The 26,114-nt window shown below is 47.1% G+C and overlaps 1 protein-coding gene across 17 annotated transcripts in view; it reads right to left on the minus strand.

The window, feature by feature from the left end:
• Positions 1-26,114, minus strand: part of ERC1 (ELKS/RAB6-interacting/CAST family member 1) — a 430,374-nt gene that overhangs the window by 15,076 nt on the left and 389,184 nt on the right. For 11 of the 17 annotated variants that reach the window (XM_077468912.1, XM_077468911.1, XM_077468908.1 and 8 more), the window contains one exon: positions 5,670-5,858. In XM_077468912.1, coding sequence (XP_077325038.1) covers positions 5,670-5,858 — 189 coding nt within the window. Of the gene's footprint in view, positions 1-5,669; positions 5,859-26,114 lie in introns of those variants that run through there. The other 6 variants (XM_077468918.1, XM_077468917.1, XM_077468914.1 and 3 more) reach the window with 1 other exon arrangement.

Raw genomic sequence — 26,114 nt, forward strand, 5'->3', positions numbered from 1 at the left:
GCGACGCCCTTGGATTGGCTGGGCCTATCACGCCACTCATACACCATACTCCCTTGGGGTGTCCATGTTGGTGGCTAAGACGGCTCAATTCACTTTAATCTCATTGAGGACAGACCCACAGGGCAGGTATATATTTGTACATTGCCTGTTACATGGTGAACAATACCTCATTCTTGCCTATTATATACCCCCGCCTTATGACCATAGGATAATTACGGAGGGGCTCTCCTTTATGGCTCAACACCCCACTATTCCAGCGATCTGGCTTGGGGATTTTAATATGGTTCTTAACCCAGTAGTGGATAAACTATACCCTGGTCGAGGGGGACAACAGCATGGGGACACTAGGTTAAGCCACACGTTTTATGAATTTTCTCTCACTGACCTGTGGCGATTTAGGTATCCGAATGGACGCACTTATTTCTGTTTCTCTGCAACCCATTCTTCTATGTAGCAAATTGATTACATTGTTGTATCCAACCACTTGCTACCCAGGCTAGTAGATACGGGCTACTATGCCAGATCACTGTCGGACCACGCCCCTTGTTGGGCAACGTTCTCACTGATCCGGCCTACTGGACCTAAACCATGGCGGCTTCATCCTTTCTGGATATCCGCTTTGAGAGAGTGTGAGGACATTGGGGGTGAGTGGCAGTTTTTTTTAATACCAACCGGGATACGGCTTCAGTTGATAGCATCTGGGAGGCCTTCAAGCTGCATGTGCGCTCCACTTCATCACGGCAGATCAACAGGTTAAAACGGTCCTCCAAAAGTCTGTTGTCCAATGCCCTGTGGGAGTTGGACTCTGCCACCACTGACTTTACCACTGACCCTACACCCACCAAGGCCCAGATACTACAGTGCCTTGCGAAAGTATTCTCCCCCCTTGAACTTTTCAACCTTTTGCCACATTTCAGGCTTCAAACAAAGATATAAAAATTCAATTTTTTGTGAAGAATCACCAACAAGTGGGACACAATTGTGAAGTGGAACGAAATCTATTGGATTTTTGAAACTTTTTTAACTAATAAAAAAATGAAAAGTGGGGGCGTGCAAAATTATTCGCCCCCTTGCGTTAATACTTTGTAGAGCCACCTTTTGCTGCGATTACAGCTGCAAGTCGCTTGGGGTATGTCTCTATCAGTTTTGCACATCGAGAGACTGAAATTCTTGCCCATTCTTCCTTGCAAAACAGCTCGAGCTTAGTGAGGTTGGATGGAGAGCGTTTGTGAACAGCAGTTTTCAGCTCTTTCCACAGATTCAGGTCTGGACTTTGACTTGGCCATTCTAACACCTGGATACGTTTATTTGTGAACCATTCCTTTGTAGATTTTGCTGTATGTTTGGGATCATTGTCTTGTTGGAAGATAAATCTCCGTCCCAGTTTCAGGTCTTTTGCAGACTCCAACAGGTTTTCATCCAGAATGGTCCTGTATTTGTCTGCATCCATCTTCCCCTTAATTTTAACCATCTTCCCTGCTGAAGAAAAGCAGGCCCAAACCATGATGCTGCCACCACCATATTTGACAGTGGGGATGGTCTGTTGAGGGTGATGAGCTGTGTTGCTTTTACGCCAAACATATTGTTTTGCATTGTGGGCAAAAAGTTCGATTTTGGTTTCATCTGACCAGAGCACATTCTTCCACATGTTTGGTGTGTCTCCCAGGTGGGCTTGTGGCAAACTTTAGACAAGACTTTTTATGGATATCTTTGAGAAATGGCTTTCTTCTTGCCACTCTTCCATAAAGGCCAGATTTGTGCAGTATATGACTGATTGTTGTCTTATGGACAGACTCTCCCACCTCAGCTGTAGTTCTCTGCAGTTCATCCAGAGTGATCATGGGCCTCTTGGCTGCATCTCTGATCAGTCTTCTCCTTGGCTGAGCTGAAAGTATAGAGGGACGGCCAGGTCTTGGTAGATTTGCAGTGATCTGATACTCCTTCTATTTCAAAATGATCGCTTGCACAGTGCTCCTTGGGATGTTTAAAGCTTGGGAAATCTTTTTGTATCCAAATCCGGCTTTAAACTTCTCCACAACAGTATTACGGACCTGCCTGGTGTGTTCCTTGGTCTTCATGATGCTCTCTGCGCTTTCAACAGAACCCTGAGACTATCACAGAGCAGCTGCATTTATACAGAGACTTGATTACACACAGGTGGATTCTATTTATCACCATCAGTCATTTAGGACAACATTGGATCATTCAGAGATCCTCGCTGAACTTCTGGAGTGAGTTTGCTGCACTGAAAGTAAAGGGGCTGAATAATTTTACACGCACCACTTTTCAGTTTTTTATTTGCTAAAAAAGTTTAAATTATCCAATAGATTTCGTTCCACTTCACAATTGTGTCCCACTTGTTGGTGATTCTTCACAAAAAATTTTAATTTTATATCTTTATGTTTGAAGCCTGAAATGTGGCAAAAGGTTGAAAAGTTCAAGGGGGCCGAATACTTTCGCAAGGCACTGTAAGACACCACACAAGGGTAGTTGACCATCTCCAGTTTGAGCAGGCTAGACAGAAGCTGTTTTTTATTAGACAACGTGTGTTTGAGCAGGGGGAACGGGCAGGAAAGCTCTTGGCATACCTGGCGCATCAGGACTCCAAACCCCCGGTGGTATCGTTAACTGACCGTAGGGGTGAGGAGGTGACTGATCCGCCGATGGTAGCTAAAATGTTTTGGGAATACTATGCGGCCCTATATGCGTCACAGGTGACTACACCGAGAGCTGAGACTGGGGCATACGTCCAGGGTGTCTCCCTTCCCCGGCTGTCTGATGCACAGATCAGGGATCTTGAGGCTCCGTTATCAGCGGACAAGATCAGCCTAGCTATAGCTTCCCTGGCCATGGCCAAGGCCCCCAGGCTTGACGGTATTCCACTAGATTTTTATGCCCAATACGCCGAGACGCTAGTGCCGGAGCTACTGAAGTTATTTACACATATTTTTGAGTCCGAATCCCTTCCTGATACTTTAAGGCAAGCCGTTATTATAGTAATACCCAAGCCAGAAAAGGACCCCCACTCTCTGGATTCCTACCGTCCCATCTCGCTGCTCCAGGCAGACATAAACATTTTGGCTAAAGTACTTGCCACCCGTTTGAGTGGTATCATTCTATCACTTATTCACCCAGACCAAACGGGATTCATGCCCAGGAAAAACACGGCCATGAAAATCCGTCGCCTATATATGAACATTCAGGCTGGGCACGAGATGGTGGGGTCGAGGGCAGTGGTGTCACTGGACGCCGCTAAGGCGTTCGATTTCATTGAATGGAATTACCTTTGGGAGTGCTTAGGTAAGTTTGGCTTTGGCCCTAATTTTGTTAAATGGATCACCCTTCTGTATCACCGCCCAATGGCTAGAGTAGCGGTTAATGGCTGGGTGTCGGACCCCTTCCCGTTAGGACATGGGACACATCAGGGATGTCCACTCTCCCCCATGCTTTATGCTTTGGCAGCGGAGCCACTAGCCGCTATACTCCGGGCTCACCCAGGCATAGTGGGTCTCCGGTGTGGCTCTCTGGTGGAATCGGTGCGTATGTACGCGGATGATACCCTACTATATTTGGAGGACTCGGGCCCATCGTTGCGGATCGCCTTGGAGGTCATAGAGGAGTTTGGTAGTCATTCCGGCCTACGTATTAATTGGACCAAGTCGCAGCTTTTAGCTCTCGATTTTTCCCCACCAGACCAGTGTGCCGCCTCTCTTCCGCTCTCCAGAGTTTCTTCTATTCAATATCTGGGAGTACAGGTCACAAGAGAGCCTCGAGACTATGTCTTTTACAACATCGAAACATTGTTTCTCTATGTGAAGACAAGGACGCAGGCTTGGTCCCGTCTCCCCATTGGGGTTATGAGATGGGTCAACCTTACTAAAATGATTCTGTTGCCAAAGCTCCTCTATGTACTCTGGCATTCCCCTGTCATGGTCCCTCTGACATTCTTCAAAACACTAGACAGTATTCTAAATACCTTTATATGGGGCCCATCTAGTCATAAGGTGGCATGGAACACTCTCAAAAACCCGACCTCTATGGGGCCAACCCGGCCCTCCCTGATTTTCGCACGTATTATATAGCAGCACAAATTTCTCATTTTTATCATCTGCACAAGTTAGACAGACACAGATATCAGGCTTTGGTGGGTAGGGGTGCTGAATCCCACACACATACTCCCCTTCAAATGATTTTCCGTGGCGGTGGGGTGGTAGATGTCCGGGCCCGGATCCTACCACACCACCGAGGTATTTGGAGACCAGCCCTTAGATTAGTGGGTGCGGACTATTACCATTCACATACTCCGCTATGGCACAACCCCTTGTTACACGAATTGCGCCGGTTACCTGCTGCAGAATTGTGGGCTTCCTGGAGTGTTGTTTACCTGCATCAGGTTGTGTTTCCTCTGGGCATTAGGGAGTTCCCTTCCTTGCAAGCGGAATTCGACATACCCCCTCACATGCACTTCCGATACTTGCAATTACGACATGCGCTCCATTCGCAATTTGCTCAAGGCCTCCCGGGTGTACAGCCGCTAGCTTTAATAGATCTGATAATGGGAGATGACCCGACTAAATTAATCTCGACCCTATATAATCTGTTGCGTGCCCGTTCTGTGGCGCAAATCACTGAACGTGCTAGGATAAGATGGGAAGAAGATATGGATCCCTTCGACGGAGAGGAATGGGATGACGCACTGGAGAATGTCAAACAGATTTCACTTAACCTACCTGACCGCTTAACACAGGTATACATTATACATAAGTCATATCTTACCCCTGTCAGAATTGCTAGATACCACCCTGATTACAACCCGGGATATACCAGATGCTCAAGCCCAGACGGTACGTTCTACCACTTAATGTGGCAATGCCCAAGGATCCAGGAGTTTTGGGGCCAGATTATTAAGTTTCTGCACGACCACATGGGTTCACCCCTCCAACTGGATCCTAAAATTTGTATACTCAGCATACTTCCCGATGCTAACGTAGATAATTTTTTAGCTACATTCTTGCGCTCCACACTGTTTAGTGCAAGAAAGTTGGTGGCTAAATACTGGATGCGTCCTGCCATACCTACCGCTCGTGAGTGGATAGTAGATATTAATCATAAGCTACCCTATATTAAGTTGGTCTATAGACACCGTGGTTGCCCAGCCAAATATCATAAAATCTGGGACAGGTGGGCAGAGAGTTTGCAAACATGTGTGGAGTGAATTGAGCCGGAGTTGCAGTCAAGTCTGTCAGATTTCTACTGTATGACCTACCAATATCCTGTATTTATAGAGAGTTCTATATCTGTACCTATTGTACTGTTTTCTCTTTTATTTGTTTTTTTCAATAAACTTGTGCTGTTTAAAAAAAAAAAAAAAAAAGAATTAAAGGAGCGGTGTCCGTCAATGAACGAAAGAGAAAAGATATATTGTTTAGTGTCATTTTAAGGAAAATTATAACAATCATTGCTTCTATATATAGTTGTTAATAGCTGGAAGAAGCAATGTCCAAATATCTACAAATCAAATATAATCAGATATAGCACAGTAAGCAAGGATAAGTACATTTGAGTGAATAATAACTTGTTAGGTACATGTTGAAATAACACAAAAAGTAAGAATATAATAATTAACTGTCTTTCTATAAATGAACAGGAATCCACATTAGTCCGCTCACCTGTTCGGCGCTAAGCGTCTGCAGCTTCTGCTCCCAAGCTGCCCGGTTGTCGTCCAGGTGGTAGGATTCGGGCGGGTGAAGTGCATTTAGAATCTGGGGGTCTCTGTCATGGCACAGAGCAGTCAGGTGCCCAATGTATAGTTTGAGTTTGCTGCGGTTTTGGTCGAGGTCTAGGAGGGGCTGGATCATCTATGTGATGAGGAGAAAAAAAATTAGCCGCAAGGCATAACAGAAACAGTTCAGTACATACACAGAATGACCCTCCTCCATAGTCAACCATATCTGTCACAAACATTATTATATACAAATAACCAAGCTTCTTTTTGACGAAGATTGCAAAAGAATACACTTGGTGTAAAAGAACTGACAAATAAAGTACAATGGGGGTAAAATGTTGGCCCAAACTACCAGAGGAAAAAGATCTGAGGGTACCTATTTCAGGAGATTACAAAATAAACAATGTGGCCAGGCCATGGGGAAAGGGAATAGGCTTCTGGGTGCATCACTAGATCTTTTGATAACCCTTTAAGGGATAACTAGGTGGAGGAAGGAAGTCCTAATTTACCTGCATGGATTTTTAGTTATCACTGGAGGAATACCCAGCATGAGGAAGGAGGTCCTGATTCCATTGTATAGATTTTTGGTTTTCACTAGAGGGATCCCACATATACATTTTTAATTAAAGAGGAATCCCTAGCAGGAGGAAAGAGTTTTCAATTCCTCTATATAGATCTGTAGTTATCACAAGAAAGATCACCAGCAAGAGGAAGGAGGCCCTGCTTTCTCTATATAGATCTTTCATTATCACTAGAAGGATCACCAACAGGAGGAAGGAGGTCCCGATTCCTTTATATAGATCTTTGTTATCGTTAGAGGGATCACCAGCAGGAGGAAGTAGATCCTGATTCCCCTATATAGATCTGCAGTTATCACTAGAGGGATCGCCAGCAGGAGGAAGGAGGTCCTGATTCCGTTATTTAGATTTTTAGTTATCACTAGAGGGATCCCCCTATTTACTTATTTAGTTATAGAGAAATCCAAAGCAGGAGGAAAGAGATTTTAATGACCCTATATAGATCTGGAGTTATAACTAGAAAGATCACCAGCAGGAGGAAGGACGTCCTGATTCCTCTATACAGATCTTTATTTATCACTAGAGCAGGCATGTCCAAAGTCCGGCCCGCGGGCCAATCGCGGCCCGGTTTTGAACGGCCCGTCTGGTTATTTAAACATATACATCTTTTGTGGCCCCCGGCGATCTCCCAGCGCCGGGGTCACAAAAGATATATAGTCCAGCTGCCTTGGAGGGAGGAAGCAGGACGAGTGCCGTGCACACAGGCTGAGAATTTCCTGTGTACATGGCAGCTGTAATAGGAAGTCCCATCTCTGCCATTGGACGACTGTTCTGTCCATCAGAGGAGGCGGGACTTTCTCTTAAAGGGGCCGTTGTGTAAACAGGAAATTCTCCTGTAGGATGTCTTTGGCGCTCGTCCTGCCCTCCATGGCTGCACTGATGGTAATGGTGGCTGCATTCCTGGCAATTGCAATTGTGGGGCTGCATTCCTGGCAATGGTGAGTGAATTCCTGGCAATGGTGGCTGCATTCCTGGCAATGGTGGCTGCATTCCTGGCAATGGTGGCTGCATTCCTGGCAATGGTGGGTGAATTCCTGGCAATGGTGGCTGCATTCCTAGCAATTGGGGGTGAATTCCTGGCAATGGTGGCTGCATTCCTGGCAATGGTGGCTGCATTCCTGGCAATGGTGGCTGCAATGGTGGCTGCATTCCCGGCAATGGTGGGGCTGCATTCCTGGCAATAGTGGGTGCATTCCTGGCAATGGTGGGGCTGCATTCCCGGCAATGGTGGGTGCATTCCCGGCGATGGTGGGGCTGCATTCCTGGCAATGGTGGGTGCATTCCCGGCAATGGTGGGTGCATTCCCGGCAATGGTGGGTGCATTCCCGGCAATGGTGGGGCTGCATTCCTGGCAATAGTGGGTGCATTCCCGGCAATGGTGGGGGTGCATTCCTGGCAATAGTGGGTGCATTCCCGGCAATGGTGGGGCTGCATTCCCGGCAATGGTGGCTGCAATGGTGGCTGCATTCCCGGCAATAGTGGGTGCATTCCCGGCAATGGTGGGGCTGCATTCCTGGCAATAGTGGGTGCATTCCCGGCAATGGTGGGGCTGCATTCCTGGCAATAGTGGGTGCATTCCTGGCAATGGTGGGGCTGCATTCCCGGCAATGGTGGGGCTGCATTCCCGGCAATGGTGGGGCTGCATTCCCGGCAATGGTGGGGCTGCATTCCCGGCAATGGTGGGGCTGCATTCCGTGCAATGGTGGGGCTGCATTCCGTGCAATGGTGGGGCTGCATTCCGTGCAATGGTGGGGCTGCATTCCTGGCAATGGTGAGTGAATTTCTAGCAGTGGTGGGTGCATTCCTGGCAATGGTGAGTGCATTTCTAGCAATGGTGGGGCTGCATTCCTGGCAATGGTGGGTACATTCCTGGCAATGGTGGGCACTGCATTCCTAGCAATGGTGGGCACTGCATTCCTAGCAATGGTGGGCGCTGCATTCCTAGCAATGGTGGGGCTGCATTCCTGGCAATGATGAGTGAATTTCTAGCAATGGTGGGGCTGCATTCGTGGCAATGGTGGGTACATTCCTGGCAATGGTGGGCACTGCAATTCTAGCAATGGTGGGCGCTGCATTTCTAGCAATGGTGGGCGCTGCGTTCCTGGCAATGGTGGGCGCTGCGTTCCTGGCAATGGTGGGCGCTGCGTTCCTGGCAATGGTGGGTCTGCAGATGGGCACTGACCCTTATTTTGCTTCAGTTCCTTATTTAAAATTAATTTTTTTTTTCCTGAAGCTTCCCTCTTAAAGTGAAGGTGCGTGTTATACCCCAAAAAATACGGTGTATCCAAATAATACACTTGAGTTCATCTCTTCACCACACACAGCCACAAAGGCATGAGAATTCTTGTTGGGTAGTGTATTAGTGCTCGGCCGAACACATTTAGACCGAATTTTAATGGTTCAAAGAATGTCAGGCAAAATGGTCGGCCCTCGAGCATGTTCAGTTCATCAAATCTGGCCCTCTTTGAAAAAAGTTTGGACACCCCTGCACTAGAGGGATCACCAGAAGGAGGAAGATCTTTAGTTATCACTAGAAGGATTACCAGCAGGAGGAAGGAGGTCCTGATTCCCCTATATAGATCTTTAGTTATCACTAGAAGGATTGTCAACAGGAGGAAGGAAGTCCCGATTCCCCTATAGAGATCTTTTTTTTTTTATCCAACAAAAAGGTTTTATTAAAGAAGATTGGTATCCATCCATTTGCAGTTTTACATTAAAGTACATTGCAATACAACCATATAGCAAAAGCGTACCACAGTAAGACACACGTCACAACACCAGTTTTCCCCCACTCTTATCCTGTCTAGACTGTTCCTCAGACCGCATTAAGTTCCATTAGTTTGTCCATGATTAAATCCACCATGGCAAGCCCCGGGGCATCCAACCACAGAGCCCATAATCTCTTGTATTTCCGTGTACTTCCCCTATGTTGGTATATAAGTTTCTCCATTCGTAATACCTCCCCAATATTGGACTTTTGTACTCACCATAAAATCCTTTTCTCTGAAGTTCATTGCTGGACAAAGCTCCAGTAATCTTGACTGTAGGGTTATTACGCCACCTTCAGGAGAGGACTAGGCAGAACATGGAATACATGTGAAAAACAACAGAACTTTACAGTTCCTCCCAGGGGGCGGTCCTTCTGGTAATAACCCCTCAGCATGCCTCCTGCAGCTCAGTACGTCAACAAGCAGTATAACATAAATAGGAGGGGAGGGCGCTGTGTCCATCAATGAACTTCAGAGAAAAGGATTTTACGGTGAGTACAAAAATCCTATTTTCTCTTTCGCTCATTGACGGACACAGCTCCAGTAATCTTGACCGTAGGGATGTCCCCAAGCAGTGTCATAACGAGGGGTGGGAACAGCAACATAACTTCACCCACAACCAGCGATGCTCCCTAACAGAGGAGTCACCCTCTGAACTAACCGCATCAGAACTTGCGGTCAACAAATGCAGCAAGGTGTATTAATATTCAAAAGGTAACTTTTTCTTAACAGAAGAAAGAGTGTAAAATTGCAACTTTACACGGCCGCCTTCAAAACTTTGCGGCCAAAGCAGGCATCAGACGATGCGCTTACTTCCACTTTGTAGACTTTTGTAAAGGTGTGAACAGACGACCAAGTCGCCGCCTTACACACTTGAGCGACTGACGATTGATGTCAGAAAGCCCAATTGCCCTGGTGGAATGGGCCGTGACAGGAAAGGGGGGCACCTGCCCCTTCAAGGCATAAGCCTGAACCACAATCTGTCTAATCCACCTGGAAATGGTGGCTGAGACCATCATCCCTTTTTTCGGACCAGCTGCCGAAAAGAACAGAGTCTCACTTCCGGAAGGGAGCCGTGGCAGACAGATATACCCTTGGAGCCTGGACCACGGGAATGGAGGGCCACCTCCTTAGGATGTGTCGGTTTAGAACACAGAGATGGTAACACTATGTCTTCATTGATGTGAAAAGCCAACACCACCTTATTCTTGTGGATAACAAGATAGGGCGACTTGCAAGACAAGGCCGCCAGTTCCAAAACCCTCCCGGCCGATGTAATGGCCACCAAGAAGACCACTTTCTGAGAAAGTCAACAAGGGAATTTCCCTGATGTTCTCAAATGGCGGTTTCTGTTCCGATAACACCAGGTTCAGATCCCACGGGAGCAAGGGTGGACGCACCGGAGGGACTACAAAGGTTCTCACTAGAGAGTGAGAAGCTAGGGGTCGTTGGAAAAAGGGTGATATCTGTCCCTTAATGGTGCTTCTGGCCAGCTTCTGGTCTACTCCTCGCTGTAGGAACAGCGGGATCCTGGAAATGGAATAGGTGCGCGGATGCCACCCCATCTCCTCACACATGGAGATATAGGTCTTCCATGTACGATGGTATATCTTCCGAGAAGAAGATTTCCGTGCCCTCAACATAGTTGAAATCACCGAGTCAGACAGGCCTCGGTTCCTTAGCACCTGGCTCTCAACAGCCATGCCGTTAAAAACAGTGATGATAAAGCAGGATGGAGAATCGGACCTTGAGACAGAAGGTCTTCTCGCATCGGTAGCCGCCAGGGAACGTCCGCAACCAGGTGTACTAGGTCGGCGTACCAGGGATGCCGAGGCCAATCTGGGGAAATCAGTATCACTGGGATCCCCTCGGCCTCCACTCTGCGGAGCAGATGTGGTAACAGTTTTAGCGGAGGAAAGGCATAGATCAGTTGGTACTGAGCCCTTGGAGTCACTAACGTGTCTGACGGGTTCGTCCAAGGATCTCTTATCCTGGATACGAACCTTGGCACCTTCCGATTGAGTCGGGAGGCCAGGAGATCCACGTCTGGTGTGCCCCACCGCAGGCACAGAAGCCTGAACACCTCTGGATGCAACGACCATACTCCTGGGTCCAGCATCTGGTGACTTATAGTCCATCTGTCAGTTTTCTACTCCCGGGATGTAAATGGCCGACAGGGCCGGTACATGGCGCTCTGCTCACCGAAGGATGTGAGCGACCTCCCGTACTGCAGCCAAGCTTCTTGTTCCTCCTTGATGGTTGACATATGCCACCGCCGTGGTGTTGTCTGACTGGATCCTGATCGGACGCCCTCTTTGTCTCATCGACCATGTGGAGAGGCATAGCCTGATCACTTGGAGCTTGAGCACATTGATCGGCAACTTGGATTCCTCCCCTGACCAGAGGCCCTGGGTCGACTTTACTCCCAGTACTCCACTCCAGCCAGTCAGACTGGTGTCCGTTGTGATCACTGTCCAATGCAGAGGTAAGAACGACTTCCCGGACTGAAGTGCCGGGGATCTCAGCCACCAGAGAAGGGAGTCCCTGACTGACTGGCTCACCCAAATCTGCCAATCCAGGGGTAACGGAGATTTGTCCTATTTTGTCAATATCTCCTTCTGCAAGACTCTGGTGTGACGTGGCGTGCAGTACCACCTTGAAGGAGGCCACCATGAGGCCCAGGACTTGCATGCAGAAGCGCAGTGACGATCACCTGCGCTTCATCAACAGCTTCACTGCAGCTCTGAGAATCTGCAGTTTGTCTGAAGGGAGAAACACTCTCGCTTCCATGCAGTCCAGCAGTAAGCCTAGGTACTCCAGGCGCTGAGTCGGCACAAGCTCCGACTTCTTTAGGTTCAACAGCCACCCAAATTCCTGCAGGGTTTGCATGGCAATCGCCACATCCTCCTGTAATTCTAAGGCGGAAGCTGCTCTCAGGAGATCGTCTAGGTAACCCACGATTGCGATCCCGCGTTGTCGCAACAACGCCAAAATTGACCAATATTGGCCAAATTGGCCAATACCTTTGTAAAGACTCAGGGTGTTGAAGCCAAGCCAAAAGGGGGAGCCACAAACTGGTAGTGGGCTTCCCCTACTGCAAATCAAAGAAACCTCTGTAGCCTAAGGCACATGGGTATGTGCGGGTACGCGTCCTGGATGTCCAAGGATGCCAGGGAGGCCCCCTTATGGAGTGCAGTGACAACTGAGCGAACCAATTCCATTCTGTACCTCTGTACTTTTACAAAGCAATTGGGGCTTTCAGGTCCAAGATTGGACGTACCCTTCCTTTTTAGGGACTACAAACAGATTGGAATAGAACCCCTGAAACCTTTCCATTTCTGGAACAGGCACTATCACCCCGCGGCTTAGCAGGTCCCTTACTGCCCCAAGCAGGGCCTCCCAGCCAGCCGGGACGAAGGGTATGCTGGAGGGGAAAAATCTGTTTGGTGGCCAAGAGAGGAACTCTATCTTGTAGCCCGATGAAATCAGTTCGCAGACCCATTGGTCGGACAGCTGAGAGGCCCACCGGGCTGCAAACTCCCAAAGGCAACCCCCCACCTGAGTGATGGGCGGGGGCAAACCTTCATGTGGTAGCACTTTTGTTCGCAGGCTTGTTAGGCTTGCGAGTCCAGGGACGCTTCTGTCCCTTAGTCATCGCCGTGTCGGACTGGGAACGTTTAGCCGAAGTCCTGAGTTGACGAAAAAGTCTATTTTAAGCGGAAAATGAAGGCCCTTGCCTGCGGAGTGGCTCCTTACTCTTCCTAGCCTGCAAGGTGCTCTTCCCACCTGTGACATTCTTAATAATGTCATCCAATGAGGCTCCAAATAGCCGCTCACCAAGGAAGGGTAGATCCTTCAAGGCTTTTTTCAGATGCCTAGTCCGCAGACCAGCATTTTAGCCAAATCAGGCGCCACAGCAACACTGCTGACACTGAAGCCCTGGAGAGCAAGGAAGTGTATCCAGGGCCGTGTCACAAACATACTTAAGGCCGTGCATCAACTGGTCTGCTAATTCCACGCAGACAGTAGCCTGCTGCTTCTCCAATTCACGATGCAAAAGTTTTGTATATGAACTTATCGAAATAAGTCAGATACGGAAACATTTAGGTGTACAGGCTGGCTTATGGGATCCAAAAGGGACTGCTACTTCAGCAGAGGATCCTGCTGTATCCTGAATTTTCAGGGTATCACGCACAGCTGTGATTAGTGCTCCAACTAGCGCTTTGTCTTGCACGGACCCAGACGGGGAGTCATCCTCACTGTCTGATGTGTCCTGGTCAGCGTCATCTGAAACATCAGAGCAGGGGCCGCCAGTCGCTGCGGGGCCCACGTCTGCATCAGAGCTCTCCCCGGAGGACGGGGGGGGGGGGGCAGGGGCCGCTTTTTACCACCTTTGCACCCGCACACCGCCTCCACCCTGGCAACGAACATTTCAAGGACTGCTGACAAAGCGTCCAAAGGAACTGCACTGCTGGCAGCCGGTTGCAATCGCAGGGAGTTCTGGGGAAGAAACACTAGTTTCTGAAGCCATGCTGACCCACCCTATCTGCCACCCTTGGGGACTAAGGACAGGTGCACAATCCCACCCTCCTAGCTGCTGCAGACTGAGGGGCCCCCACCGCAGGACTCACCACCCCGACCGAGTGCTGTGTCGTTCTGTTACAGGTACCTGTGTCCAGTATCAGCCCCCAGGTGTCCAGAGCAAAAAAACGCGCTGTTCTGAGCAACAGGGACCAGCGCTGAAGATAAAAAACACTCAGAGCTACAACCAAATGGCCACCGGCTGCCCTGTATAAGGGACAATCACAGGGAAAATGGCCCCTGACCATGCTCTCCACTGAGACACACAGAAAATGGCCAACAAGCAACTGTACACAGTGAATGAACAGAGATAATGGCGGCAGAACAGCGCTATGGCGACAGCACATGCAGAGTCTCCAGACACCCAGCGGACAGACCACAGACACTCAGGGACACAGACACCCAGCGCAGCCCCCAATCTAAGGTCAGAGCCCCCTCGGAGGACCCCTGGCTCAGGTACACACCGCTCAGCAGGCCAGCCATGCAGAATCCCCCACGGGGGGGGGGGAATCGGGACAGAGAGAGGCGAGGGACACCCTAATCAACCTCCCAGGGAATGCCCAGCTGCTCAATCCCGCCGAGGTAGGAAGAGCTGTACTTACCATCTGGACGAGCTGGGGACATCCTTTCACAGACCCACTCCCGAACAGTATGGGGTGGCGGCTAGCCACGGTACACTGTGACAAGGACATCGGTAGTCCGGTCATATGTGTGCCCCGGAGCGTTGCACTCACTGGCCGCCCCTGGAGCCTGAAGGGCATGTTGTGGCTGACCAAGCACTTAGGTAGGGTCTGCACACACTCAATGGCCAGGCTGGGGAGACTACAAGGATCTATATTTATCCAGCCTGTCACCCAGCCAACTGTTGATAGAAGATCACAGGATCAAAATCTTGCGCAAAAGGCAAAAATCCAGAAAATTCCCAGGACCGATGGTCCCGCAGGGAGCCTAGGTCCTTCTCCTTCACTAGGCAGAAAAAAACTGAGCTGCAGTAGGCAGGCTGAGGGGTTATTACCAGAGGGACCGCCCCCTGGGTGGAACTGTAAAGTTCTGTTTTTCAAATGTATTACATGTTCTGCCTAGTCCTCTCCTGAAGGTGGCGTAATAACCCTACGATCAAGATTACTGGAGCTGTGTCCGTCAATGAACAAAAGAGAAAGAACTTTATGAATGGCCTCTCTAGTATGCACCTCCCAGTCATATTCTTCCAGTACTCCCAAGCAGACAAGCTCTTCGGTCCAAAGGTAAAGAAACTTTAAATATGGAATTAACTATATTCACCACTCCGGCCCAATATATGTGCAGTTTGGGGCACCGCCACAAGAAATGGATAAGGTCGCCATGATCACGTTTACTCCATGTGCATGTGGCCTCAGATTGCAGATTCATCATCTGGAGCCTATGGGGTGTGTAGTAAACCCTCAATGTTATATATAGCTAAGTAAGGCATACGTTCAATGAGCAAATGCCCACCACCTGAAATGCCTCCTCCCATTGCTCCCCATCCATCAGGCCCACATTCCTCTCCCACTTTTCCCTGTCAGGGGATGGCGCCCCAAGTAGTATTGCAAAATGATGGCATAGCATTGTGAAATAAAACCCTCAGATGAGTCAGTATCCCTAATGGGACTAAACACTGGGGTCAAGGATAGATGCCACTCTGAAGATCTACTCTGTGCCTTAACTGCAGGCTGGAGCTATAGATAGTAAAATTGAAGTCGGCAGATTATATTCCATCTAACGCCGTGAAGATCTGGAGCATCCCATTCCGAAATATTTTCTTAAGGTGTATAACCCCATATGATTATCACCAAGCTCCAGATTTCAGTTTGGCTAGTTCAGGGTAGGTATCTTTTAATCAAATAGGACTATGGTCAGTATGCCAATCAGCCTTCTGGATGTATTTGCATTTGTAGCACACCTTTTGAATGAGACTATGGGGGTTATTTACGAAAGGCAAATCCACTTTGCACTACATGTCCTGAGGGGGACATGCAAGGAAGATAAAAAAACAGCATTTTAGCTTGCACATGATTGGATTATCAAATCAGCAGAGCTTCCCTTCATATTTACAGCGACTGCACTTCCAAGTGCACTTTCAGTGCAATTTCAAGTGCACTTTGCACTTGTAGTTTGCACTTATAGTGCAAAGTGGATTTGCCTTTTCGTAAACAACCCCCTATATGTCGGGTACTTTTTATGTGGCCTTGCAAAGCCCTGAGCCTCCAGTGCCATCGGAATGGGACCCCCACCTATGGTATGAAGCACGATTACCTGGGAGGAACCAACCTGCTTGTGAGTGGGTTCCCCTTCAGTTTGAAATATACCAATAAGGTGTTGCAGCTGTACAGGCACGTAATATAGCCACGGGTTGGGCAAAGCCAACCCATCATCATCTTTGGGCCTTTGAAGATATTGTAGCTTGATCCTAGGTGGTCTATCCTTCCAGATCAAAGTACAGAAGATAGCGTTCACTATTCTAAAGATCTTGAATGGGACAACCACTGGGGCATTGTAAAGACAATAAAGCAGTTCTGGCATGAGAATCATCTTGATCAAATTCACCTTTCCCCCCACCGATTGGTGGAGGTTGTTCCACGTTTTAACCCTTTCCCTAAACCTTTGAAGTAAAGGGGAAATGTTTAAATGGGTGAAATCCCGCGGATCTGAGGTAACCTGGATCCACAAGTACTTGACGGATGTGGTAATGGGTATTGGATACCTAGTGGCCATTGGTTGCGTGGCATCCCCATCCAACAATAGCAAAGCAGAGTTTGTCAAGTTGATATGCAGGACGGACAAGGCACCAAATTTCGTCAAGGTTGTCATGGCCTCCCACAAGGAAACATCTGTCTCCCAGCATGAGCAAGGTATCGTCAGCATATAACATCACCTTTTCTTGCAGGTTGCCATAACAAAATCCTACAATACGTGGGTTAGCCCTGATTTCTATGGCTAATGACTTGATAGCCAGTGCAAAAAGAAGAGGGGACAACGGGCAGCCCTACCTAGTCCCAATCCCCAGTGCAAAATTATGCCACAGACTGCCAAAGGCCCTAATAGCAGCCTGTGGCTGACTGTATAGCGGGCCCACCCAAGATATGTGTACAGGTCTGAACCCAAACTGCTCCAACACTGCCCATAAGTAATTCGCAGTCTATGCTATCATATGCCTTTGTGGCATCTAGTGACAGCAAAGCCCTGCTCTCTACATTTTCAGTTGCGGACTGCAAATTCAGAAATAATCATCTCAGATTAATGGCTGTGGACTTGTTGGGCATGAATCCTGCCTGATCATCATGCACAAGGGAGGTAATAACTCTATTCATCCACATTTCCAACACCTTTGCCAGGATCTTAACGTTTCTCTGCAGCAATGAAATTGCTCGATAGGAACCCGAGTCTACAGGATCCTTACCCGGCTTAAATAGCAATATGATGTTTGCTTTTGACATGGAGGGTGGAAAAGCTCCACATTCCAGGGCCGCATTAAAGACTTTTGGCAAATGTGGTAGCAAGACAGCAGAGTATTGTTTGTATATTTTTATAGGGATCCCATCCTCCCCCGACGCCTTACAGTTAGGAAAAGAACCGACTGCCTCCTTAAGTTCCTCTACAGTACGTGGGGCTTCCAAACCCTCCCTCTGGTCCACTGTCAATTTAGGGAATGACATATTTTGAAGGTACTGGTCTAGGTCATCCTGAAAATAAGCACTGCCAGAGCAGTACAAGGATTCATAGAAACTTGCCAATTCCTGCATAATAAATTCAGGCGAACTGACTAAGGGCTCAGCCCGGGACTTTATTGCTCTTACTGCAGGGGAAGTTTGGTGTGAGTTCGCTATTCTTGCCAAAAGACGTCCAGTTTTTTCCCCTTCCTCAAAAAACGCCTGCTTAGCAAAGAACCTCATGGGTTCTGCTCATAGGCAGATTGGGCAGCCTGCCACGCCTCCTTAGCCGAATCAGAGGGATCTACAATGTACATTTGTTCCAGTACCTGAACTCTAGATTCCACCTCATCCTTTAGGGCCGATGAAGCTCGTTTGACCCTGTTCATTTCTGCTATTAATAAACACCTCAAGAAGGCCTTGAAAGCCTCCCAGTGCTGTAGGCAAGAAACTTCTAGATCCTGAAATATAAAGAACTCTCACATGCTCCCCGCCATTGTATCATGATATTAGAAAAGCTTCAGCCAGAATGCATTCAATTTCCACAGGGCTTTAGGTAGTGAAATTGGCTGGGATACCGTTATATGTGCTACCAAAGGAGAATGGTCAGACACACTACGGGGTCTATACTCCAAACCCGAGACAAGCGGGAGCATGCTCAAGTTGCCCATCCCCAGGTCAATTCTAGACAGGCTACCATGAGACTTGGAAAAACACGGAAGATGCTTGACATTAGGGTTACGTTGGCACCAGATATTCACCCAGCCCACCTCTTGCAACAACCTCGCCAAGGGAGTACCTCTGGAGAGGGCAGAGGAGCTAGGGGCTGGGTGTCTATCCAAGGCAGGATTCAGACAGCAATTAAAGTCCCCAATGATGAGCAATGGCACATTTGGCCTACCGTCCACGTAAAAAATTAAGAGCCGGAGCACCATTGACGTAGAGAGTGAAGGGATATATACACAAGCTAATATACATGTTAATGAACCGAAACGACAGTGTATAAACACAAAACGACCTTCCGGGTCAACCTTACTGTCGAACTCCTGGTAGTCCAGGGAAACATGGATCAACACACTCACACCCCTTGAGTAGGAGGTGTGAGTGGAGTGATATGCCCTCCTCACCCATTTGTACTGTAAACATCTCACCGTCTCCACAGTCAAATGAGTTTCCTGAAAACAAAACACCCCAGGGTTACATTTTTTAAAGCACATAAATATCATGTTTTTTTTGAGAGGAGAGTGGAGTCCCCTCATATTCCAGGACACTATAGGAATCTTCACCATATAGAGAGGTAAGTTAGTGTTACAGACTGATGTGTAGAAGGAGGCAGCTCCTGTGCTGTTTAACCAAATTTTCATCTTTTTGGAAACGCTGGTAGAACTCTGAAGAACGCTGAAGAAAAAATGTTTTTCAAGAATTGCAAACCAAGCTAACCATCGTTCATCTTGCTCCATCAACAGGGCAGAGTTGGACATTGCAACTTCAGTCAAGCGCTTAGGCGCAAACGTTGTTAAAGATTGTAAATCCACATTTCAATTTTTGTAGCTTACATCTTGATCTGTTGAAATATTATGTCCCTCACCCAGAGAACATCTGTTGAACAAGTGGAAGGAATTCCCTCACCAATGTCTCTAGCAGTGAAGATGGGTTGTAACTTTGAAACCACAATTAGAGCCAGGGATTGGGCATCAATCATTTTCCCCCTCTTGCCATCGCTGTTTTAGTACCTGCTCATTGCGGTCAAGCTAGTTGGAAGCATCTTTGGGCGATTCAATAAATTGAGCTTGGCCTCTCAAGGTAGCCCGGAGTTTAGCTGGATATAACATAGCATAGGACAATTGTAGGAGCCAGAGTCGGAGTTTCACATCAGAGAATTTGGCCCTGCGTCTCTGAACCTCCGCCGAGAAATCAGGATAAAAGGACACCCTGGTGCCATTATGTTGTATGTTAGCCCATTCCCTTGCCTGTCGGAGCACAATTTCTCTGTCACGGTAGTAAAGCAATTTCACCAACATGGATCTGGGTGGTCCCCCCGGTTGAGGTGGGCGAGAGGCACTCTATGAGCATGTTCCACTGCAAAAAAGGGCGAGAAAACATTCTTTCCAAATAGGTCTAGTAACCAACCTTCCACAAAAGCCGTGGGGTCTCTGCATTCCACCCATTCAGGGAGGCCTACAATGTGAATGTTATTTCGTCTGAAATAACATTTGCATTCTCCATATCCTCTGCTCTGTCATTAGCCTCCTTTTCCATTTGGTACGCTGAGTTGATATCCCTTGATATAGGGAGTAATCGATCCTCAATTTTACTAACTCTGCTTTCCACAGCCATAGTGCACTCCTTGATTTTTTGTAAATCCTGTCTCAGCAGTGAAACTTCTTCCCACATGCCTCCAAATTGCCACTTCATAGTGTTTACAGAAGCAATGCATATGTTCACTGCCCTAAGGATGTCTGCCAAAGTGAGCTGAGTTGGGGCTTTTGTGACTGGGTTGTTTTGGCCCGAGGTTATAGGATCAGCATGATCTGTCTCTTCACCCCCACTGTGTGCAGTTAGGATGGCTGATGGCTGCCTGTGCTTTCATCCCAGAGTGGCTATGCCCTGTGTTCAGTGAGTGTCCAGCCTGATCTGACCCCGTGAGCCCAGTCATCTTCTGGGTGTAGCAGCATATCCCTGGGGACCTCCTTACCCTGTGTCCTCGGCGGCTTTTGTGATTTGGGTCCCAGGTCCTTCATTTTGTCTGCCTCGTGGACTCCTTCAGTGTGATCGCTGCGGCGTAATCTTGGATTTTCGGACCCGCAGCTTCAAACTGTGCTGTTGTCAATACAAAGTTGACAACACCCCAACAGGAACGCAAACGCAGTGCGGTCTGCCCGCACCGGATTGCATGGTACAAAAGGACCAAAAAAAAATTTCTGCACTTATTTGGTGCAATGCGGTGCGATTTAAGCCCATTCAAAATAAATGGGCACTAATCACACCGCACTGTATAGCATGTAAATTGCACAGGAATGCCGGTTATAGTGTGAACCGGGGCTTATACCGTGTTCAGTTTGGAAGACCTCACTTGCAAAAAGATATTGATAAGACAGAAAGAATCCAGACACAGGCAATACAAGAGGTGAAAGGTCTGAGGGATAGAACACACCAGGAGAGAATGTAGGAACCTAATATGTACAGTCTTGAGGAAAGAAGAGAGAGGGGAAACATGACTGAAATATATAAAAAAATAAAAAATAAAAAAATAAAATAAAAGAAGGGTGTAAATAAGGTTTAGGAGGGCAGCATTTTCAATGTGAAGCTAAGATCAAGAACATTGGGAAATGACCTCACTCTAGCAGGAGAAAAGTTTAACAAAATTCACCAAAACACCATTCTCAAGAAATAGCAGGACTTGCGGAATATTAGTTGCAGGCTAAAGAAAGTTTGAAAAAAGTGCAGCACTTCACAAGGAAGTAACAACATCAGGCAGGAAAGTCAAAGTTTTGCACTCCTTATCAATGTCATAACTCACTAGGGATTGTGCATAAAGGGTGCAAATGACAAAGCCGAGATGCAGGAGAACACAGCTGTGCCTGAATGAGCTTACAATCGAAGAGTTGGGGGAACTCTAAATATAATAGGAAAAGAAGACAGCAACAGTTGGTTTATTTGGCGTAGTTCATTTCGTGCACACAGCAACATGCCCTATTAGGTGTGAAGAGGCTCGGGATAGACCATACACAATCTCTGCTGTGTCTGATCCACAGACGGAACAGGCAGCATGAGGAGTGACATGTCTCAGCACACATGGACTTAAGTGCCTGTCAGCGCCTGGATAAGCAGAATTAACGGCTGAGATTTGAGCCAGTTGCTGCAGATACGGCACATTGCTAGTGCTCCCTGGGGTCTGTGCTGTGTGCCATGGAAAACGGATAAGGGAGTCACAAGTCGGGTTTGGGAAAAGGAAAGGGGGGAGGGGGGTCTGTGATAAGAACACACTCAGCAGCACTTAACAATAACAGTGAGATTCCAAGAAAAGCATTTGGCTACCCACAGCCACTATGATCTGTATAGAGTAGAGGAAGCCATTTTGTGGCAGACCATTGGAGGTAGCTTGTGCTGATTCTACAAGAACTAGCTTGAAGGCTTAAAGCATAAAACTGGTGTCTCTGGAATCACTTGCAAAACGATGGCTGCACATACCCTTTTCCAATGAACAGTTTTTATCAGCAGATTCAGTACAAAAAGATCAACATTACACAGTTTTGCAGAGATCAGCAGTAACAAAAAGTGCAGTGGTAGGGTGTACATGTAAACTGTGACTTTCAATTGCGGTATCTTTAAGGCAAAGGCTTGAAGAGCAATATCAACAACTACTGTCATACATGGCCCTACATAAGTAGTCTGCAAGGTGCACAAATAATAAGGTAGTAAAGCACAGAATTAATAGTGGAAAGGAGAGGAGAGAAAAGAGAAAGGAAAGAGTGGGGGGGGGGGTTAGAAGGGGGGAGAGAGAAGGTGAAGAAATAATTAAGGATTTGATAGATTGGTAGACTACCATCCCAACTCCCAGGCCGGCTCACCGCGTGTCCTCCCGAAGAGGCCAACTCTCCCATATCGCATTGTGTTAGTCCAGCTTGTCTCTCATTCTGGCCGTCATTTTTTCCATCAGTTCAACATCTTTAATTCTGGCGTATAGGAAAAATTTTGGTGTGAAGGGTATGGGTGTTTCAAAGAGGTGGAACAATAATTGTTGGATGGAATTCCAGTATGGAGTTATTAGGGGACACGTCCAGCAGATGTGGAAGAGAGAGCCCCTGTCGCGCTGGCATCGCCGGCATTGGTCAGAAGTGGAGGGATACATTTTGTGCAGGAGTTCTGGGGTCCGATACCAAAAGTAGAGAATCTTATATGAATTTTCTTTATAGAGAGTGCATACAGAGCTCTTAGCTGCCTGCCTCCAGACTGCCTGCCATGCCTCCACTGGGAGTTCCTCCCCCAGCTCTCTCTCCCACCTCATCATGTATGCGTGTTTACCTTTCATGCTCATTGGGAATGTGTTTAGGAGCTGATATATATCCGATATCAGGCCCCTACGATTACGCCCCTCTAGTATAATCTGTTCAAATGGAGATGGTGGGGAGAATTGCAGGTTTGGGGCTATGGTCTGGGCAAAGTGTCTAATCTGTAGGTAGCTGAAAAGTGTCTGTTGTGGCAGGTCATGTTTGGTCTGGAGCTCCGGGAATGTCAGCAGCCTACGGGTTCTAGGGTGTACCAGGTGGCCGAAGTGAAACAAATTTCTGGAGGCCCAAGGCCAAGACATCTGGTGAGTGAGGCTGGATGGAATTTTGGGGTTATAAAGGAAGGAGTTCATTACTGAACATTCTGATTGCAGTTCCCCAGAGCAGGATAGCCTGTGCCAGAGCTGACGGAGGTGAGACATCGGTCCTAGCATTCGATTCGGAGATACCGCCACAATCACAGGGAGCTATTAGGGTGAATTGCGGCCAACCATATTTTTTCAATCTGCGTCCATTTATTATAGGACATCTGGGGGAACCACGAGAGCAAACCCTTTAGTTGGAATGCTTGGTAATATTTTCCTAGATTTGGAAATACCAATCCCCCATCTGCACGGGACGCGGTCATGACAGAGCTTGCTATTCTGTGTTTTTTGTAGTTCCAGACATATCTCAAGGCATCGCCTTGGAGCTTGCGTAAGTGGGCGTAGGGGATTGGAATGGGTAGTCTGGAAGAGATAGAGGAGCTTTGGAAGGATATGCACATACCTTTTAATGGAGAACAGGCTGTGTGACAGCTGAGTGTGGGAAAATACATTCCCCCTTTGAAATTAAACTTTATATTAAAAATACACAATTATTTTGTTCTCGGCCCCCAAGGCAGTCAATTTTGACAAAACACATCGGACGGAGCATAGGATCTCATGTCATCACTAATGCCGAGTGGCACTGGCTTCTGATAATGCAGTTTTACTTATGCTGCCAGTGAGGTTGGCGATGATCATTTTGGGTGGCTTATTAGTGTCTACGCAAAGATCTCTTCTGTGGCAAACGTGTTTGATCTCCTGTGGTAAGAGTAAAAAAGAAAGGATCGCTGCTAATCCCGACCAGCCCAGGTGAATAAATGATAAAGAGCAGTCCCAACCTACATGTCTCCAACAGACCACCTACCCTGATTTATTTTGCCATGCCCACCAGGCTTAATCATAGGGCCCTATGATTAAGCACTGATGGGCGGGATGAAATGCACCAGGGGGTGTGGTCTGGTGGAGACAGGTAGGCTGAGGCCATTCTTTAGCGCTTATTCACCTGGGCTGGTCGGAGGAAGCAGCAATCCTTTCTTCTTTACATTTACTAACCCCCTGGATTGGTATTAGGACAAGCCTGCACCTTATGTTCTGGGACACAGGAAAAGGCCTTCGCCTCTACTTTGAGTGGTGACATAAGCAATCAAACAGGTTTTCTGTGGTTAGGGGTCATATTGTTCTGGTAAGAGTCCTGCTATTCATGTTGGTGGAGGAAAGATTGTCACCTGATGTGTTACAATGATATGGGCTTCATAAGTTATAATCATCTCTACTGAAGTGGACTTATTACTATTTTTCACTATTATTAAATGATTTTGAGTGTATTTATGTTTCACAATTTTGATTTGCTGAACAGGCCACTTTTTTCACATTGTCATTTACAATTCATTGGTGTACATGCTTTGTAGGGGCACTGATTTACAAGGATAGCTCAACATTTTGTGAGTTTATATTATTGTTTAATAACTTGTTAGTGGGTATTTCAGTGAACTGTCTCCTATCATTATTGTATATTATCATTTATATTTGTATTTTTATTATTTCATGAGTGCAAGTTACTGTGCTTTTCACAATTCCTTTTACAGGTGTTCGTGTGAACTGAGCCTCGTCATGGAAAAATAGTAACAATTGGGAATATGCAGGAATGGAATTTTCAGTCCTTAAATATTATAACCATGCAGGCTTACTTATGAAAGATTTGTATCTTCCATTTTATTTAGTGTTATTTACATCCTCTAAGCCAGAAATGTTAACATAGAACGTCTGCCGTACCCAATTAGAGGTAAAGAGTGATTTTCTAAAAGTTGGTATTTGCGGAAGTATGTTCTAGTACATGGACCTGATAGGTCACTCAGCCAACAAGAACTTTGGAGGGGCTGGTGCGGACTTGGTTTAGTAGCTATTGGCTAATGTCACACAGGCAAGTCTGCCTCTAGTAGCACATCTCCCTTGATAGCAAGGAGGCAGCAAGGGAGCAACATATTTTTGGCTGTAAACTAAGGCCGCGTACACACGGGCGGACTGTCTGGCCAACTAAGTCTGTCAGACAATCCGACAGACAGTCCGTCCTACTTTTGAATGAACGGACTTGACCACACACGATGAACAGACAGTCCGCTGAAAGCTTGCACGATGACGTGTACAGCACGTACGACGGGACTAGAAATACGACGTCCAATACACTGCAATGCAACCTTCGGCCGTGTAAATCCTTTCTGAGCATGCGCCATACTTAGTCCGTCCAACTTGCCTACTCACGAGCGGACTGTCCGCTGAAACCAAAGTTGGACGGACAATATTACGGAAATTCCGAAAGATTTAGTCCGCCAGACTGTCCGCTGAAAAAGTCCGCTGAAGCCCACACACGAGCGGACTGTCCGCTGAAACACGTTTCAGCGGACCAAGTCCGTCAGACAGTCCACCCGTGTGTACGCGGCCTAAGAAATATATTCGCTGCTTGCCACTTACACTGGGTCAGTCCCCTGGATGACCAGGTGTCGAAAGCCGACCAGGGACTGTTCTATGCTCCAAACACCAGTAAACCAAAGGAAACAATTTAAGGCAGGTGTACCATTACTGTTCTGGACAAGAAGGCACAAAGTCCCTTCTTGATACCTCCTTCACTGATGTGTTTTAACAAAAAACTGGCCTAATTGCAGACACATATCCAAAGAAACAGAGTCATGCTGGACAGACTTCAATGAACCTCTGTGGATTTTCTCCCTCTCTGGTCCTGAATGCCAAATCTCCCTGGCTGTTGAGGGAGTGACGTCTTTGTTGGTCCGGTTAGCAAAGTATACAATATCATAGAGACAGGTAAGCAGTCTGCCAGAAATCCTGATGCTGGTGACAATTTGAATGCTCAAGATCGCCAGTGTTACATGGCCTATACTTCTATCACATGCTAGTTTTGCAAGTTATGCATGTCTGGAGTGCAGTTTTAATGTTGATGTAACTGGATGAAAATTTAGTTTGTTCTGCGTACTGTCCAAATAATTAGTATGTATTTTTTTCTTTTTTAATTATAAAATACTGTTTCCACTTTTTTTTTTTATCTTTCATCCCATCTCAGTTCTGTTGATCTCCTGCACCTTATATCAGCTAGTTGCTTTGTGCACTCACTCCAACGTTGACTGCATACTATTGCCAAATTCTTAATGGTGATGGTTAATCTCCAGTATCTACCAAAAGATGAAACATCTTAAAGGAGAGAGCTGACCTTTTGAAGTAAATGGTAAACCTAAAAGGATATCATTTACTCTTGTGCATTTCAGTTGCGCTCAAAAGTTTGCACACCCTGGCAGAAATTGTGAAATTTAAGCATTGATATTGAAAATATGACATGTAAAGCCCCGTACACACGAGCGGACTTTTCAACATCCAAAGTGTGACGGAATGATTCCGGCAGACTATTCGATCGTGTGTGGGCTGCAACGGACTTTTGATTCGCAAAAGTCCGACAGACTTTAGAAATGGAAT

The sequence above is a fragment of the Lithobates pipiens genome, unplaced genomic scaffold (assembly GCF_037356315.1).
Source record: "Lithobates pipiens isolate NorthernLeopardFrog02 unplaced genomic scaffold, aLitPip1_a1.2 Scaffold_8, whole genome shotgun sequence".
NCBI classification, from domain to species: Eukaryota; Metazoa; Chordata; class Amphibia; order Anura; family Ranidae; genus Lithobates; species Lithobates pipiens.